Below are 19,779 nucleotides of genomic sequence, written 5' to 3'. Positions count from 1 at the left end.
ACTGAGATCAAGGTCTAGTATTATATTTTTAGTTGGAAAAATTCAGAGATTTTGTTTTTCCTTTGTTTTTGAATGCAGACTCAGGTTATTAAAATTGTTTTTTTTTTCATTGCACTTTTATATTCACTTGATTTTAATGAAATTTGCCTTAAAAATTCAAAATAGTTTTATCATTTTATTTAGATCAGTGCTTTTGAGAATTAGAATAGTTTTCTATATCAGTTAATCTGAATTTAATATTAAATCCAGAAAGTATTATATTTACCAGATATAAACTAAATAATAAACTAATTATGTGATTGAGAAAAACCATCATTAGGTTTCTGTAATATAATATATCAGGTGGTAAATAAATATTTTAAAAGGATTAGTGAGACTTTCTTATGAAATCAAGATCAGTTTTAAGCTTAAAAGAAGGCTATGAAAATCAGTGATAATCCAAAAAGAAATTCCATCCAATAAGTAAAAGCCTGCCAATTTAGTGTAAAAAAAGTAACTTAACAAAACTAAGAAGGGATGTAAGAATTAAAGTAATTATTTAGAAAAATCAAACTAAATGCCTAAATATTATGAGGTCAGTTATCATAATTCAAACAAATAATTTAAATCTTAGTTATTTGTATATTAGAAGGAACATTCTGTTAAATTTACTTCTTTTTCCATTTAAACCTTTTGTGATTATTTTTGCATATAGCTTCTGTTTTACCAATGAACGCTGGGTATATAAAGAACAAGTCACATGTTCTTTAGGAAATATTCATTATACATTAAAGCCTGAACTATATTAAAATATTAATTACTGGACTCTATAAATGCCCCTGTAGTTAGATATTTGCCAAAATGTTAAATTTTTAAAGGTATCTCCATGAATTATAATATGTCATTTTTCACTGAGGATAAATGTACAAAACAATTGGGATGTAGCCTTATATGCATTATTTATTTTATGTACAAATCCTATGAGGAATTTCAGCTGAGTTTTTAAGCCAAAACTCATATTTGACACTGATGTACACCTTCTAATACCGCTGTCTTGCCAGCGTTCACTAATGCCTTCTGTGCTTCTGTTTATTTTTTCTCCAGAAAGACCCAGTGAACTCTTTAGAAAATTTAGAGGAAAAAAAGTTTCTTGGAGAGGCCTCCATACCAAGCCCTAAGCCCAGGCTCCACGCAAGAGATCTCAAAAAAGAACTAATCACGTAAGTGATCGAAAATGGCATATTCTGTGAGATTCTGGAAATGAGGCTCAAAGTCACAATTTTGAATAATAATACCTTGGTTTATATAGTTGACTTCAGGAATGTTTTAGGGCAATTTTGACCATTTGATAGTTAAATGTTCTATATGTACCTAAACTTATATGCAGGACTAAGAGGATTATGGGAAAAAAGTATGCTGAGTGTGATCTTATGCCAAGAATTAAAAGTCTAATTGATTATAAAGCAATATGAAGCAATGAGAAATGTTTATGTTTTCATCGGAAGTTCTTACTCTGAGATCCACTGACTCCAGAGGACCCAAGCCAGGGCTTCAGGCGTATACAAACCTTTTCACACTTAAAGCAGATTACTATTTGGGTAAGAGAGTTCATGGTGTTCATCACATTCTCAAAGGGTTCTGTGATTCAGAAGAATTTAAAGACCAGGGCACCCAATGGCAGTAAGCACTGGATAAAACCACCACCGAGTTCAGAGACAGAGGGTCAGAACACCCAGCAGGACGGGGCTTGTGGAGCAGAAGGCCCTGAGCTGAGCCCTGGGAGCCAGCCGGACCTGGCAAGGGGAGCGTGCAGGCATGGACTCCAGCAGGGGCCCTGAGAAGAGTGGCCTGGTGGCAGGTTTCACCTGAGCAAGCCACATGGTGTTTGAGCAGAAAAGCAAACTAATTATATAGTATTTTGGAACAGCAGTGTGCAGAACTATGCTGAGACTGGATGCACTTGGGGACTGTGTGTAGTCAGGAGGATCATCTAAAATGTTGATGTAGAGATCCCCATGACATGTTGAGGAACGCAGTGTAGAAAGAAAAGGACAGAGTGGTCAGCACAGAACTGGAGGACACATTCTGCTGGGACCTGAGAGGAAAAAAGAATACAGAAACGAGTTTACTTAGAAGAAGAGAACTAAGGTAATAATTGTCATGGGAGCTAAATGCTGAGAAAATTCTAAAATTGGGTATTTGATATTATCAGATGTCACCAGAAGTACAAAGAGGTTAAATTGGAAAAGGCTGGACAAATCTTTTGAAGAGAGTCTCATAAAATAATGGAAGCCAGCCAGTAGGTGGCCCGTGGAGGCAGGAGAGGAAAGTCAGAGAAGTGCGTGTGCAGGTACAGCGCAGGTGATGCCCCCAAATTACCGCAGCGGTAACAACTAAGTCTATGGACTTAGCCCAGCTCACGCCTCCTATTTTATTAACCCTGAAGCTCTGACTGTTGGTTGCTAGGATTTTAGACTGTGATTCACACAACTTCCTTGTGGATATGAGTTTATCTGGTCCATTGCCAGGACAGGAGACCTTCTTGAGTTCCTTCTGCACCTGAGCTTCCAGCTTCCCAGTCGTTGTGAAGCGGAGGTAGAGATAGCAGGGACTACATTGGTAGGGGGGAGGGGGTGGGGGATGGAGGGGAGGAGGGCAGTTCCGGCAAAGATAAGGCAGGAATCTTAGCATTTTCCTATTTATAACTTTAGTGAGTATGTCATTCTGGCTGGGTTGCATTTTACATCAGGGAGTGAGTAAGTGAAATGCAGGAAATGTTTTCCCTGTTTAAATTATTAAATATTAAAGTATATTCATACCCAAGTATATTTAAAGCTGCCAATTTCTGAAGGTTCCTAGCAAAGAGTAACCCTTCCACTTAGGTCCCATCATTGGCACTGTCTCATCTGTATCCTTCATAAAAATGTTTAAATTTTTCCAATAAAAGTTATTTTAAACCCTCTCTTGGGCCAGCTACAACCCGACCTCCTGTCTCCCCTTCCTTTTACAGCAAAACATCTCAAGAAGATTGTTGCTACTGTGTGACTCATTTTCTCTCCTGAATCTTCCCCAGACAGGTTTTCACTTATTGCTCCACCAAACCATCTTAAGTTCCCCAGGGAACTCCCATGTGGGTGTCGCTTCTTGGTCCTCTCAGTCCTACTTGATGCCACAGGATTTGACTGAGCTGATCACTTCCACCTCCTAATCTGGTTCCCACACTGGGCTTGTAGGACGCCACGCCTGGACTTTTTTCCCACCTTTCCTGTTACCCCTTCATAGACTCCTATGCAACCTCTAAAAATAGGAATTTGCCTCTGAGCTCAGTCCTGGAACCTCTTCTCTCCCCTATCTACACTCACCCCTCCAGGTTCTCAGGGTTTGAACCATCGCTACACTGAGGACTCCCAGGCTGGCAACACTAGTAGTGATGTGACCACTGGACTCATTTCCAAAAGCTCACATGGGCCATGAACTCTCCCTTCCCCCAAGGCCCTCCCCCTCCACCAGCCACCCTTTTCTCTGTGCCTTTCCCCTAAGGCCTCAGGACCTTACAGTTTCTGGTTCCTCTGCCAAGAATGCTCTTCCCACAGATCTTTGTGTGCCCTTTTCCCCTCCCTCGGCCTTATCTCAACTGTCACTCAGCTGAGCCATATTCATGGCTACTGTAGTCCCCTTCCCCACCCCAGCTCTGATGCCCCTGTTTCCAGATATTTTTTCCTTATTACTAGCTAACATATACATTTTGCTTTACCTGTATTCTCTTTTGTCTGCCTCCCCCACTAAAATGGAGACCCCAGGAAGACAAGGCTGATCTTCTTTTGTCCATTTTGTTTTCTTCTTTGTCCACCCTGTTGGTACATACTTACTGTGCTGCTGCCTTATTTCCCTAACTACATGGACAGTGACTCAGAATCAGGGAGCACATCTCAACTGCTATTGACAAGGACAGGGTTATCGATTTTTGTTTCTGCGAATTACTTTGAATATCTCAAAAAATAACATTTTTTTCCTTTAAGGTAGATTTTTGGAAATTGTCAGAATCATTCCAAAGTAAATGTAGTGTTCAAGTCAATAATTAACCTGCATTACTATTTGGGACAGAAAAAGTCAAGTGTGCTTATTTTGTACTGGGTACTTCTTATTGGTGCAAAAGGAAATACAAACGAGGAAGAATCCTAAAAAGTTTTTGAACAATTTTGAGAATATACTTATGAATTCTTAGAAAATTAACTCTCTAGAGCCTTCATGTTTCTCACCTCATTTTATAGACAGGTGAGCGCTTCAGCGGATAGAAAGCACTTACACGTATCTGTGTGGACATGCTGGCTTTGTGAAAGTCTCGCTACTTTACAGTTTCACCTCGTCCTTCTTATGTTTTATGTTTCTAACACATAAACAATGTACCTAAATTACTTCCTAAAAATTGTTCAGTTGAAATAGGGTTTTTTGAGGTTGTTGATAAGCATAAGTTTGCTTAAAGTTTAAATGCTACTTACTGAGGGAACTACCTAATTTCCTTTCTTTAATTTTGATATTTTCACTTGCAAACCTTCTCAGCATATTGGCAAATGTTATTGTGTAAGATTTTTCATGGGAGATTTGTAATTAAAGCCAGCTATCAGAATCCGTAACTGGAGCTTTTCCCAGTACAGCATCGCCCCCAATTCTTTCTTTATTGCTTGACCTCTTTATACCACCAAACATAAAAAAAAAAATCAGTAGATAATTAAGTATACACTTTATTATTATATTTACTAAGTCATTTATAGATTACTGGTTTAAGAATGATTAGCACTTCTTTACCTATCCTGGCAGTATTAATAGTAGTAATTTCAAAGCAGAAATAAGAAATAAAATCAAGTAACTACAATGCTGTCTTGAACACTAGGTGGCGATGTGTTTACAAAGTGGGAATTGACAGACAATGGCAAGGTATCTTTCAACCTCTGATGTTCCATTTGTATAATATTCAGAAAAGGATTGTTTCTCCATTTGGTGGGTGAACGGCACTTGCAAGATAACTCTGCAAAAATGTTATTTATTGTTCATTTTTTCTTTATTTGTTTACATATGTATATAGCTTCCACATTTTCCCTTCTGATATCCCATCTAGGAAAGTGATGGGGTAAGAGTTAGATAATTGTTCTTGGATCCAGCCCTGAAAAATCAAACTTCTCTCTGAGAGATGGGAATGTTTTAACTCTTACAGTTTCTTTAGATTACCTGAAAATGATTGAAACATAGCTCACAGGAAAAAAAAAAACCTGGGTGACATTTCAGAAAATCTTGAATGTTGTTGATCTCCCCTTAAATGTCCCTTCAAAAGTATTAATTGTGCACCCTACACATGTGGGTAAGCCTTCACTTTAGGCAGGATATCAGAAAAAACAGAAGCACGGATGACGTAGATTCTTCCTCTGACTATTAACACCACCACAAATAGCGCTGAGTAGGCTGAGGTCAATCTGCTTACTCCAAATTAGCAACATTTAAGCAGCATCGAAGGAAAATAAATGACTGAGATACTGAGGAACTTATTAACTATGGATGTAAAACTGCTCAGAATAATGATCCTGTTAGGTTATTTTTAAGACACTCAGAAGATGCACAGAATGTGACCAGCTTCTGAGATAAAGTGCACAGGCACGGACTCTGAGCTTTGGCAGGTGCCCTGATAGCCTATTGCTTAGGTTAATTGTTCATTAGCAATTGTCTTTGTTGGGTTCAAGATTTGAATGAAACTGATCACAAGCTTTTTAACTAACCTTCTTACCTGTCAGCAATTTTCTCACCCAAAATATCAGTTTATATTTTTCTTCTTTTTCAGATGGTTTCTAAAATGTTTATGAAATTACTATGTTGCCTGTCTCTTAAAAAATAACAAAAATCCCTTTCTGAAATCTGTTATATAATTGGTGATGGTGTTCCTGAGAGCCACTATCATAATTCATGGGCTCATAATATTTATTTTAATAACATATTTTTTAAGAAATAAAATGCCATTGATTATTGACTCACAAAATCACCACGACATATATTTTAACATCACTTTCCCACATTATTTGAATCAGAAATTGGATGTGGCGCTGAGAGCTAATAAGATCATGCCAGTTCTCTTTTAGTCTACTCATCCTTATGTAACATAAAGTTCACAGCTTCTACGTGTCCTATACTGTGTTAGCTGACTTTGAAAAGAGAAGCTACCTTGTGGCAAATCAGACAGAACAAATGAATCCATGAAATGTATTTGACTCTAATTACATTCTGTTTGTTGTTGTTGACCCAGCTGTCCAACACCAGGATGTGATGGAAGTGGCCATGTCACAGGAAACTATGCATCCCATCGCAGGTACATAGTAACCTGGGGTGCAGTCAGGGTTTTATCTTGTTCTAATTTAAACACTTATTCTTGCCCGTTCTGAAGGATATCTGGATCAGGAATTGGAGATTTAGTTAGTTGGGTTTTTGGTTCCTTTTGTTTTTAAGAAATAAAGCTAAGTTAAAGTTTTAGTCTTTTCTTGTATGTGGCATAGAAATTATTATTTTGGTCAAAAATGGTTTCTGGCCTTGTAGCCCAGGTTACAAAGTTGGAGTTTGTTTCAGGCTTTTGGTTGGGTCTAGCTTTAGGACTCAAGTGAAACTAAGGTAAGACAACAGAGTGACTGGGGTTGACCATTCACCCTGGGGATGTGGCATCTTTAGCCCTGGGCATATAACAAAGTCAAGGTATTAGGAAGGTTAAACAGTGACAGAGGCTGTGTTTAACCTTTCTGCTTACCTCCTTCACTGATGTCATTTGTTTTCCCTTCGGGTGCTGATTTAAACCTTTAAGCCACTATCCTCTGGTGATGCAATGGAAATGGACTCCTAGTCAGGAGTGATTCTGTCACTGAATTCTAGAATGAGGGAGTCTCAGTGAGTTAAAGCCCTTCATTTGATAAACAGCAAACCAAGTCTATCATAAATAATTGAGGGGCCCATTAGCCCAGACTTGCTAGAGTAATAAGGCCAGATTCAAACTTAGTTATTTTTCTCCCAACCTACAGTCACCAGTAAGTTCAACATCTATTCACAGACTCAGGATGCTATTTGAGTCAGATTTGTGTGTGTCAGTGTTGTATGTATTATTGTTTGTTTTTCTTATCCCTTTTCAGTGTCTCTGGATGTCCTTTAGCAGATAAGACTCTTAAATCCCTCATGGCTGCTAACTCTCAGGAACTTAAGTAAGTGTGGGAAGCATGACCTCCTTGCCCTTGGTTTGCTATGCTGGGGCTCTCCTCACTCAGAACCAGAGTGATTGCCGGCAAGTAGTAAATTGTCTCATTATAAGCACATGCTCTGTCACCAAAAAGTTCAAATGACTAAAACCAAATCACTGTAAGTTAATTAACTTGCTTTGGGAGGTTTGTTTCCTATAATAATTTTAAAGCAATGATGTAATACTTTAAAAATACATTTTTCTGTTAACTACATAATTTATAATAATAAACCAGACCTATGAAGGTATAGCAAACCATTTTTATCATCTAATTTTAAGAAAACTACATAATATTTTTCTTTATGAGCATTTCAAATCCTATGATGGCCTTTCACCTTTGGGTACCAGACACATTAGGTTCATTTTTACCTAGTCTACAGAATCTCAGTGTCACATGTATGTTAACTTTTACTTATTTTTTACTGATTTTACTTTTCCCATTCTTATCCTCTTTTACTTGAAATTTCTCTCTTGTTTATTTTCATATATTGTTATATTACATGTAGAATAATTAAAAGTTATAAGGTTAATTTACTTTATACCCTTTAAAAATATACAGTATAAATTTTAAAATGATAAATAAATAATATTAAACAAAATTAATGAAATTCATTTGAAAATAATAATATTTTAGGAAAAATAAGTATTACTAAGTCTAGTAATAAAACAATATTTCTCTAAATAGTAGAATCAACATTTGGTATCTAGGTCACAGATAAAATTTCAGATATATTTTTTTAATATTTTGTTAGTATTTCCATTTTCTATCTTGTTTAAAATCTAAAAATTACAGAAAGTAGGTTTGTGAAAGAAGTTAGAATATTAAAGAGATATAAAAATTCAGAATTTTAGTACCACAAATAGTAAAGGGAACTATGAAATATGCAACTTTCCCCACTTTCAAAGTGTAAAGTTCATTGATTGTGTCAGTGTACGATGTGGACTCTGGCCAGTGGTGTCCGACGTGTTGTGGATGCGATAAACAAAATCACATGGACTGCAGGAGTCCTGTGGAGAAAAAGGGACAGCATGGCCCCTCTCTGAGTGAGAGCACCCCAACCCTTGCCTTGACAGGCTTTTATTGCTTTCTGGGAGCATTACCTCAAGGAAGGTCTTCATTCATCATTGTCAGGCAGTAAGGATCAAACAATAGATAATAAAGAACTATGAGGACCTTCCTTGATCTGAGTCAGGGTCAGTTAGTTAAAGGGCCATAAAACTTTGGGAAATGAACTCACTTCATGCTTGGACCCTTATCGGAAAATTGAGGACATTCTTAACAAAGTAGGTTTCACAGGATTTTATGTATTCTTTCTTAGGCCTTGATCGAACCAGGGAGCCACCCATTCCTGCCAAAGGCTACACCACCCTCCTGCATTGTTTCAGGCTAAAGTCAAGCGGGGGAAGTAAGGCAGCCAAGAGATTAGGAGACTTCTCACAGACAGAATGAGGACTCAGGCTATGTCAAAGATGAAGGGCAAGGGTCCATCACCCCCTTTTTCTCTAGCCCCCCAAGTCCTTTTCTGGGGGCCCCTTTGTGACCAGGCCTGTCTTAGGTCGTCCCTCCCTTGAGGAATCCTACCTGTCATTGGCTAACCAGTCATCTGCCTGGGGCCAAACAGGGTGAACTAAAAGGGGCAGAGGTGGCGCCCCTGCCAGGAAGATAAGCTTTGTCTCCTTAGTGGCTTATGGTTCCAAGGTCTCTTTACTCAGCCTTAGCCATGGGGGTTTACAGCTTCTCAAACCAGGCAGGGCAGTTCCCAACAAGTGTAGAGTCTGGCAATTGTTTTACTGACTGCTGCTTTTCCAGACTGAAATGTCAGAATGCTAAGTAAAGATTAATAATTAACAGATTGAAAAAAGAGAAGAGCTATGCATACTTACTCACTGTTAGTTAATCTGACTCAGTAGTTACTTATTTAATCTTAGAGAATTGCTTAAACTTCTACATTGCCATGCCTTCATAATAATTATCAGTTCACTTTAGTATATTCTCTAAACATTATTCCTAGGGGGAAAAATGTTGACAGTAAATGAAAAACATATAGGTTGATAGGTCCTATAACAGTCTCTAGTATTTATGTTTTATGCAGTCATCTAATAAGTCACAGCTTTGGTTCTTTTCCATTCACAGAAGATAAAGAGACATTTCATTGACCTGTTCCTTAGAGACTCAAGGAGAACTCCAAAACAAGGTTCCTTGACACAGATTTTTCCATAATTGCAGTACACTAGTAAACCACTATTTTATAAAATATTAATAGAACAAGGATAGCATTCAAGCCTTTCCTACAGTATAGAAAACATATTACATCTGAAAATGATTGATTAAAGACTCAATGCATAAATATGATTTCAGTCATGTGTGGGATATAAAACTGAAAACAGCAAACAAACAAACAAGACAAACAAAAACTTGTAGACACAGACAATGGTATGGTGGCTACCAGAGGGGAAGGGGAACAGGAAAGGGAGAGGGGGTCAAATATATGGTAACAGAAAGGAGATTTGACTTTAGGTGGTAAATACAAAACACAGTATGCAGGTGATATATTATAGAATTATACATTGAAACCTATATAATTTTATTAACCAAGGTCACCCCAATAAATTTAATTTAAAACATTTTAAAAAATAAAAATAAAAGACGCAATGCAGGTTTCTCTGGTTAGCTTAAAGAGATGTTTGCAGATTTTATATCTCATTAAAAGAAGTATTTACTCCTATTTTTTGCCTCAGGATTGAATATAAAAGCATTAGCATGAAAGTTCAGTGGGTTAGAGTTTAAGAAAAAGGAAAGTATTCACATTTTTCTCAAACTCTTCTTTGGGTGAAATTTGAACCTAGGTGAGTGTACAACTAAAATAATAACAGAGATAATTTTTACAAGAACCTTCAGAAAAGCAAGCATTTTAAGGTAGTCTTTGTGTATATGTTAGTATTTGGGATTTAAAAAAAAAAACAAAAAGGAGAGAAGCTGTGTAAATTGCATTCAAGTGTATTTTGAAATCCATTCCTAATTAGCATTCTAAGCCAAATTGGATTTTTCCTTTGCTTTCATCTTCCTCATTCCAAATGTAATGATTGTCAGTAATAGCTCTTGGTAGATTTTCCAAAAGGCCACTTAGGTGGGGCCGTGAGGTAGAACAGACCAGGAACAAATTACTTGGGTTCTTTGGCAACCGTATTGATGTGCCAAGTCTCTGGAACTCACATACACCACTGTTGCTCATCTGAATTTAATGGATTATTATGGTAGCAGGCCATGTCAAAGAAAATAAATTATGCTCAAAAACAATTTGGAAAACTTTTTTTCTTCAGTGAAAGATAAGAATTTTGCACAACGTAGACAGAAGCCCAGCAGTTGTAGGTCAAATTTCAGGTTCTTTCCAAAATAGATTTTAAGAAAGAAAGAAAAAAGAACATAAGATAACTAATACATTGTCTATCAAGCTTCACACAGGAGTTACATTTCTTAACAATATTTCTTTAAATGGACTCTTAGCCAAAAACTAATTATATTTAAGTAAAACGTATCCCACCGAAAGCAACTAATCCTGTTTAGTTTTATTTGAATGTGTTGTGATCCCCCTTCCTCCACTACAACCAAGTGGCCTGTCTTCTGTTCCTGTGTCTTCCAGGTGTCCAACCCCAGGCTGTGATGGTTCAGGGCACGTGACTGGAAACTACGCTTCCCACAGAAGGTAGGATCGATCCCATTTCTGAGAAATGATATCAGAGTGTCAGCAGCAGTGGCCATGGAGATCACATGGTTTGGTTTTATTCTTTGTTGGGTACATATTTTAGTTTGTCCGGCTGCCCTCGTGCCAGGAAAGGTGGTGTCAAAATGACTGCTACGAAGGAAGAAAAAGAAGACCCTGAACTCAAGTAAGTGTGACGGTCGAGGCAGCAGCATGGGGGCCAGAAGTAGAATATTGGTCAAATGGGTGGGACCTTGGTTGGGGTGCAACTGAGCATTGATTGCATTTCAGGGAGGGCGACCCTATCAAACACAAGGGCCTTGAAGCCACAGCAAGTGTTTCAATGTTTGAGAAAAATGTTCCATTCCTAGCTATGTTTTCATAGTTTTATAGATAATGTAAACTTAAAAGGGGTGAAATCATACTTTTTCCAATTGTTTTAAAGAAAATTAGCAGTGTAAGAGAGCTACAGAATAACATATTGGCAGCATTTTCCCCTGAAACTTTAATTTTGTTTAAGGTGAAATTTCATGTAAATTAAATTCCCTCCTCTGAGACACATGCTTCCTAGACTAGGATGATATGTGCAGACATAGATGTAGAAATTTAAATTGTTTGCTTGACAGCATTTCTAAGTGTAATATTTAAGCATTTGGGAACCAACTTTGCAGTTCTGGGAGCAATGTGCTATGTAACAGTGTAGGGCAAGGTAGTTGACAGTCTACGCGTGTGGTCTTTGCAGGCAGAAAAACAGGGCTTACCTGGTTGGCTAGGGCTAAAAGTGTGGGCATGAACTTGACTCCACTTTTTGTGAAATGGATGGCAAGTTACCTAAGCTTTATAAGCTTCATTTTGCCCCACCTATAAGATGGAATAATAACACTCCCTGCCCAGTAGATCCTCAGTGAAGATTACAGGGAATAATGCATGAAAATGGCGGAGCCCAGAGCCTGTGGACCAGTGTTACTGCCAGTGCAATGCTGTTAGGCTAGCTGCAGTGCATCTTTTAAAACTGTAATTTCACCATTTGCCTTTTGGGTAGTATGGAACCACCACTGCCTTCTTATTCACTCAGTTACTGCATGTCACGGGAGTTATTTAGTCTCCCAGCTGGTTGTATGTCTCTGTTGTATCTCTTTAGATGTCCTGTGATAGGGTGTGACGGCCAAGGTCACATATCAGGTAAATACACATCCCATCGTACAGCTTCTGGCTGTCCCCTGGCTGCCAAGAGACAGAAGGAGAATCCTCTCAATGGGGCCCCCCTCTCCTGGAAACTGAACAAACAAGAGCTACCACACTGTCCTTTGCCAGGCTGCAATGGGCTGGGCCATGTAAATAATGTTTTTGTCACCCACCGAAGGTAACATTTATTCTCTTTTTCTTGTGTTGTTGTTGTGATTATTTGTCACCTGGGTTGCTTTGTGTGTGGGTAGGGCCCTCCTTGAGGTCATAAATTATAGCTTTTCAGATTTGGTAACAATGAGTCTTGCCCGATACATAGTTAACCAGTTTCAAGAATAAAAAAAAATTCTCTATTTCTGAAAATTCACTACACAATCTTCAAGTGTTCTGAAAATTGTGTATTTGTTTTTCTTATTCTAAAATATTGCTTATCCTGCTATTTTTTTAATGGTTTGGTCTTTTAATGGTTCACTTCTGTTCCAAGTGGTGATATCTACTCTGTTATGTTGTATAATATGTAAAAGCCACTTTACATATCCATGCCATTCCCTTCCTCTCATGAACTGGCTCAATTTCAGGCCAAATTGTAGTTATTTTTTGCTGCTGGGAAGATGTGACTCATCCCCAGCAGCCAGAAAGAAAATGACACCATGTCTACAAAGTGTATGATAGGATGAGATTTAGAAAACCCTTTATAGTTTGACAATGACTTAGTTCCTTTATCACTGAGTGTCACTTATTTCAAGAGTCCTTTGTGGTCCAGTGATCTTAGTCCAGCTTTTTGGTTCACATTCCACCTAAAGGAAGGAGCCAGAAGATTCGCTGCACACACTTCTTCAGCCAGTGAGGGCGCTTCTAGCCTTGTGGCCACGACACGGGAGGCAGATTTAATATCAAATGAAGCTTTAGTGAGCCCTGCTGCTTTGCTCATGAGCAGAATGCAAACTGAGCAAAGCTGGGGTGTTTTGACATTTTGTTCCACTTCAAAGATACATATCAATGGTATCAGAAAAATGAAACCTTACAGGAACTGCTGATTTAAGTGGATTTGCAGTGACACCTACTTATGGAGAAAACCTGAACTTTTTAAGTGGTTTATTTATTTATAGTCGTCAAATGCATGGTCAACTCCACAATAGTACAAATTGTTTTATTCTGAGTTTTAATCTTCATTCCATATTTAGAAACAACCGTCACAAATCAAGTATGCCTAATGTCACATATACTGCACAGTAGCTTCACTTTCTTAGCACGGCCTCAGCAATATCCATGTTCACACTGATGATGAAATCCTACTGCCATACTGTGGTGAGCATATTCCTCAGTTAGCAACAACAGAGTTACCTTTAGAAGTCATGAAGAAACTTTAAATGATGAGACCTAGGGGAGGGGAGGAGCTACACGGATTCTTATAAACTGCAGGTAGATGAGTAGTGGGTAAAGCCACTTTAGGAAGCAAGTTGCTTTTTAGGAGTCAAGTTGAAAAAGAGCAGATGAACATACGCCTGCTGCCCAGTCGTGGAGGTGGTAGGCTTATGCCCCAGAAAATTCCCCGCACGATGGGACTCAGAGACACGTCTGAGAATGTCTGTGGTAGCATTGTTCTACTAACTCCAAATTGGAAAGGACCTACCTGCCCGCTGGCAGCAGAGGGCGTAAATAAACAGTTCTGTGTACAGCGGCTGCCGCACAGTGGTGAAAATGAAGGCACAGCATAGGTGAATTTTAGAACACATGCTGAGTGAAAAGTAACTGATGAAGAATATACGCAGTATGGTTCTATTTACAAAGGGTTTAAAACATGTAACAAAATTACATTTAAAAAACTAGGTAATTATTACCTAAAATTCAAGTTAATAGTTTTCTCTGGGGGACAAGAGACAGCAATTGATGAGGGTCTCAAGGAACTTCACATATACTGATAAGGCATGCTCTAAATGTGAAGGGAAATGGTGTTCATTTTAAGAATATTCTTTAAACTGCAAATCTATATCATGTGTCTATTTATATAGTATATATCTCATAACATGAGAAACAAAATGACGAGTTCAGAATATACAGGCTGCAAGATTAATGACAAGATAGCACCTTCTAGGAAAAGGAAAGCAATTAAGAATTTAGACAAGTGAATAACTCAGATTTCACTGTTTCCACTGGGGATTCCTCTTATTGCTTATAAGATTTAAGAGACTGAATTTAATTTGTGGGATTCTCTTTAATGTGGAACGTTTCTGTTAACTATCCATGTATATATAACTTAATAAAATAAAATGGCAAAAATTCCTAGCCTCTTCCAGGCACACCACAGGTGTTCCATGCAGACCAGTTCCTTTCTCTTTCATAAAAATATATTAATGCAAGTATATGGACAATAATTTATTAAAGTAAGAAGACGTACTGGAATAGCACTTTCTAACCTACCACAGACTTTTACATATTATATATTTTGAATGTAAAATCCTTGAGGTTGTTCAGGACTCTTCCCAGTCACCAACAATAGCTAACACCTACGCAGGGCTCTGCTCTAAGTCACTTTCATGGTTTGCTCCCTCAAAACCCTGCAAGCTACAGAGGTACTATAATTTGCTTCCGTGGACACAAGCGCAGGGATGTTCAGGGACTGCCCCTGCAGGCAGCCCTGGGATACCAGGTCCCTTCTGTGAGTGCTGCGTCCTCCGCATCCCTGTGTTTAATGAGTGTTTCCATGTGCCAGCACACGAACATGCCGTCTCCTCGGCCATTGTCTAAGATAAGTTTTCCACTTTTTCCCATTTTAAGATTCAACCAAATGGGAATAATTACAAAACTTACCTCGTATGATGGTTAAGAAATATTGGACCTGTGAGTTACACCAGCATTATATTTACATAACAATTGCTTTAAAACCTGGCTTTAAATCTTTACATTACAAACTTCCACTTACTAAACTAGCAATCTGAAGATAAATATTTTAATATTAAAATACCAACACACACATCATTGTAGATGTTTATAGCTTTAAAAGAAGAATTTCTGTGACTAATAGAACTCAGTGCTGTGCCATAGCTTTGTAATTTTCTGAGGTTTATTACTATACTGTAAACAGTGACGTCCACTACATAAATTGTATCACTTGCCATTTTACTTTAACAAGGCAGATGAAGATACAGTTCAAAACTGCCTTCATAAGTCTTAATAGAATTGCAAATTTGGTCAAAACCATACAAGGCATATTTTTCTGGCTACAACATTCCCGTTTTCTCAACCAGCAAGATGGAGCCTCATGGAGGACATCCTCAAAAGGAAAAGGAATTTTGAAGTGTTTTTCCACCTATTTTTTTAAAATTTAGGATTGCGTTATATTCTGGAAGATATAGCTACATTCAAAGATACGAAATATCAAGCATCATTTTTGAAACCAAAGTCTCCCTTCATAACTTAACTATACTCTTTGGTTCTAAGTTACATCGTTGTGGACACTTCATTCAGTTCCCATACCAGTGCATTACAACTGGACATTTACTGCTGGGTTGTTTGAACAAAGTAGATCTGTTAGGGGACAGGTGTCCTCGTGAGCTATTAATTTCCATTATTTTACAAACAGACTTATGGTAGGTAACTTTTAAAACTGAATTTACCACCCTGGCTGGTGTGGCTGAGTAAATTGAGTGCTGGCTTGTGAACCAAAGGGTCACCGGTTCTATTCTCAGTGAGGGCACATGTCTGGGTTGTGGGCCAGATCCCCAGTAGGGGGTGTGCAAGAGGCAACTACACACTGATGTTTCTCTCCCTCTCTTTCTCCTTCCCTTCCCCTCTCTAAAAATAAATAAATAAAATCTTCAAAAAAACCAAAAAAAATAAAACTGAACTTACCAACAATATATTAGTCCTGTTCATGACCATTTTCTGAGAGCACAATGTGTGACATAAAACAAGACAGACTTATGCAAACATTCCAGAAAAAAAAAATGAAGCTTAAATAGGCCACACTTTACAATGAGAAGCTTCTAAAATGGAAAAATCAGGTACAAGTTCGGTTTGTGCTTTTCCATTATTTTCTTTTCCTGTGTAAAATGTTACATAATTTATCAAATTTTGGTAAGTTACATAACTTTTTTATGTATAATATTACATATCTATCTTTTATATTTTATATAATCTTCACATATAATAATTTGTAATTCTTTAAAAAAAATGCATTCATTCAGCAAACATTTACTTTGCTTCAGAAATACTTTCTATTGGCCAAGTGTCCTAAACTTGAATGAAAAATGATTATTTTATACATGCATTATAAGCAAATTTCTGTGCAAAAATATTCTAAGTGACGGATGGCAATAATTTTTATTTTATTTAAAAATCATATCTCTAAAAAGAAAAGAACACAGCAAAATTACAAAATAGTTAATAGTTCCTTTAAATTAAAAAAACATCTGATAATGCCCTCTGGAAAACAAGTTTATTCAATGTCATTATTATATTGGTGAAATTTAAGTAAAACAGATACATGTGAAAAAAGAAGCATTGGGGAAGAATGAAATTCAGGAACAGAGTATAAAAACCACTGCAGGGTGATACAGTTTCTGTAGTGATTGTGTCTGAATATACTTACAGTGGTTCCTTTTATTTTTGCCTTCAAGGTAGAATAATTTAATGAAAAATAATGTTTTAAAAGTAAAAAATAGAAACTTTTCCATATCCAAACTGTATGGGGAAGAGAAGTTTTAATTTTGGGTTTGAGTCATTCTGTTAGATCGGACTACTGCATGTATAAAGACAGTAAGAACTAGATTCTGCTTTATTATTCATGGAATTTTGATGAATTTGGAACAATTCTTATTCATAATATATGTACAATTTCATGTTTACAGAAAATAAAGTAACCAGAACTAAAGAAAGGCACTTACATGAATTCAGAATAGAAATATTTTAACAAAATGCATGAAATGATAATATCAGCAGTAGTTATTTGTATTTTGATTTAGGAAAAAACAACACAAAACATTTTACATTATTTCAGGGCCTTTTGCTTTTGCTTTAATAGATATTTACTTGTTACTTTCTACAAAGGGACGGCATTTATAATGTAATTAGTAAGCAGGCAAACACATAAATAGTAAGTAGTAAATAAATTTAATTTTTATAAGAGATAAAATTTGTTTCACACATAAGTATAATTTCTATTTTCACAGCTTATCTGGATGTCCTCTTAATGCACAAGCTATCAAAAAGGGCAAGGTCTCGGAAGAACTAATGACCATCAAGCTCAAAGCCACTGGAGGTGAGAGCTCATGGCAGGGGTCGCCATTGCTCCTGAGGTTCAGATTGCAGCTCCTCACAGGGTGGTGCACCCCACATTACACTCTTTGTGAACTGGAGTTTTAATATACAATAAGGAAGCTTTTCTCACATTTGAACTAAAACCATAACTTTATCTCGAAACAATAGCTTGTTTTTTTCCCTTACTTTTTAGTAAGGATCTTCCGCAGGGAGAATCAAGCGGAACTTTTGTCCTTCAGTCCTCGGAAGGACAGCGTGCAGGAGCACGCACGTGTGTGTGTGTGTGTGTGTGTGTGTGTGCAAACGTGGGGGTGTCTTTCCCATGTAAGCCCTCTATCAAAGGGCAAGAACACGGCTTCCGGCATCTATATTTGAATCCTTCGATTTTGTTCTGTATTCAAAATGATAGTTTAATGGTGAATCTGGATGATTTAAATTTAGCATTTATCTGTGTTTCCCTACATGTTTCCCTACCATCAGTCTCTGATCAAGGTTAATACATAGTTTCTGGGCTCTATATTTGGATCCTCCAATTTTCTTCTGATTCTCCAGTGCTTTTCTCAAGATTTTCTCATCAGCATGTGCTGTTTTCCATTGAAGGCCATTCTAGAACATCTAAAAAACAATGGCAATGTAATTATTTTTCTTTGGAGTATTTATTTGATGGTATCTTTGACACATGACTAGAATTGAGCTAGAGATTTTTAACTATTGTAATTTTAGTTCTCTGAAAATATTCTTCAATCTTTTTAAAAAAGATAAACAATATCCCAGGGAGGAAAGCACTCTTAGGCTTCCTACTGGTTTACCTTTGAGGCCTTCTTCTGCTTCAGACATGTTTCTAAAGTGCTCTCCCTCCATGGGGCTGGTGAAAGGGGATGAAAAGCCCTGGTGTTAGGGACATGTCTGCCTCTACATTCTCTCCAAAACTCAGATGCTCGGTCAAAATGCTTTCTCCAGAAACTTTGATCATTCCTTGAAAATACTCCCCATCCCTCAAATGCCTCTTTGCACATTTTTAGTGAAATTGGCACAATTAATATTAATTTGTACAACATCTTATTTTAAAAATATTTAAAGTGTGGGATGTGCAAAACTACACTTAGAAAAAAGAAAGCTACTTAAAATTAATTCAAAGAATGAGACAAAAAAATCAAAGCAAGATGGGACAAGCCTAAGGAAAATACAGTGAATATGTGAACTGAGCCATTTCATGGAGGGTCAAAAAGGATCTCAAATTGAACTTTCAGCTTTATAGAAGCCAAGACAAAAGGAGAATATAATTATGATGGGAATCACACTGTCAACAAGTAAATTTAGAGCAAAATTCTTTCTGGAATTGAGTGCATGAAGAAGTATTTCTTATGAGTCTTCATTATGTGAACCAACAACACCCCATAGTAAATGCAGTCGAAATTGCAGGCTGTTCCTTAAAAAGATTAAGAACAAAATAGTAAGCCAGTGACTTTATAGCAAATTGCAGTGACGTTTTTATCAGACCAGGTCCACCGTTCTGCTGGTCTGTCTGAACCTTCTGGTAGAGGGTCATGGAAACCTGGGAACAGCCAGACTGAGCACACACCCTTTATAGATCCAGCATCTTCAACTGAGCTTTCAAATGATGTGGAGCAGCAGTGAGATGGGTGGAACACACTAACAAGTGTCTGAAATGCAGTTATTCTAGGTGGGCCAGGAAACCACAAAACTACACGTTTTTATGATCTAAGGAGCTAGGGACTGATACTCACATGAAGTTTGAAAATCTCTGATGACTTTTGCATAAAGAAAAACCCACCTGAGTAAAGATTGCTGGTCTGCTGAGGGTCAAGGAAGAACAAAAGAGATTCAAAGTCTCCTCTAACACTGGTCTGCCACCACAGCCCCTCCCTTCAAACTTAGCAACAAGAATTATTCTCTGCATGATCTGTAAAGCAGGTGTAGCCCAATACTTCCTCAGTCATTAAAAAATTCAAATTGCAGTAAAATATATAGTGTTTACTAGTTTAAATGTCTCAGTGTACTGTCTTAAGTTAAACTAGGAGCAGATCATCCATGCAGCTGGTTGAATTTAGGTAACATGTTGGGAGAATATCACCCACAAACAAGTTAAAACATGGATGTCTATATAAAACAATAAGCTTGTCTGTAAAACAATACATTAATTTTAGAAGAATTGATCTTTTGATCTCCATCCTTACCATAATTAACTTGTCATACTCATTATTTAAGACCATTACTAGTGCTCGATAACAAAATTAGATCATTTGTACGTGAACAAATGGCTGCCTTCCTAGTCTTTGTGGGGACGAGTAAAAGTCAGGATGGTTGACTCACATATGTTTCTGCACTCAGCATCCTTTCAGTTCTTCCCATGTAGTAAGATAGTATTTTCCA

General features: G+C 37.3%; 1 protein-coding gene across 1 annotated transcript in view; it reads left to right on the top strand.

The window, feature by feature from the left end:
- Positions 1-19,779, top strand: part of ST18 (ST18 C2H2C-type zinc finger transcription factor) — a 145,158-nt gene that overhangs the window by 112,519 nt on the left and 12,860 nt on the right. The window contains exons 16-22 of the mRNA XM_053930203.2: positions 1,084-1,199; positions 6,269-6,331; positions 7,137-7,205; positions 10,882-10,944; positions 11,048-11,128; positions 12,083-12,304; positions 17,298-17,386. Coding sequence (XP_053786178.1) covers positions 1,084-1,199; positions 6,269-6,331; positions 7,137-7,205; positions 10,882-10,944; positions 11,048-11,128; positions 12,083-12,304; positions 17,298-17,386 — 703 coding nt within the window. The remainder of the gene's footprint in view (positions 1-1,083; positions 1,200-6,268; positions 6,332-7,136; positions 7,206-10,881; positions 10,945-11,047; positions 11,129-12,082; positions 12,305-17,297; positions 17,387-19,779) is intronic.

Source organism: Desmodus rotundus, chromosome 8 (genome assembly GCF_022682495.2).
Source record: "Desmodus rotundus isolate HL8 chromosome 8, HLdesRot8A.1, whole genome shotgun sequence".
NCBI lineage: Eukaryota > Metazoa > Chordata > Mammalia > Chiroptera > Phyllostomidae > Desmodus > Desmodus rotundus.
Note: the sequence above shows the minus strand (reverse complement) of the source record. Positions and strands in the feature narration are given on the sequence as shown.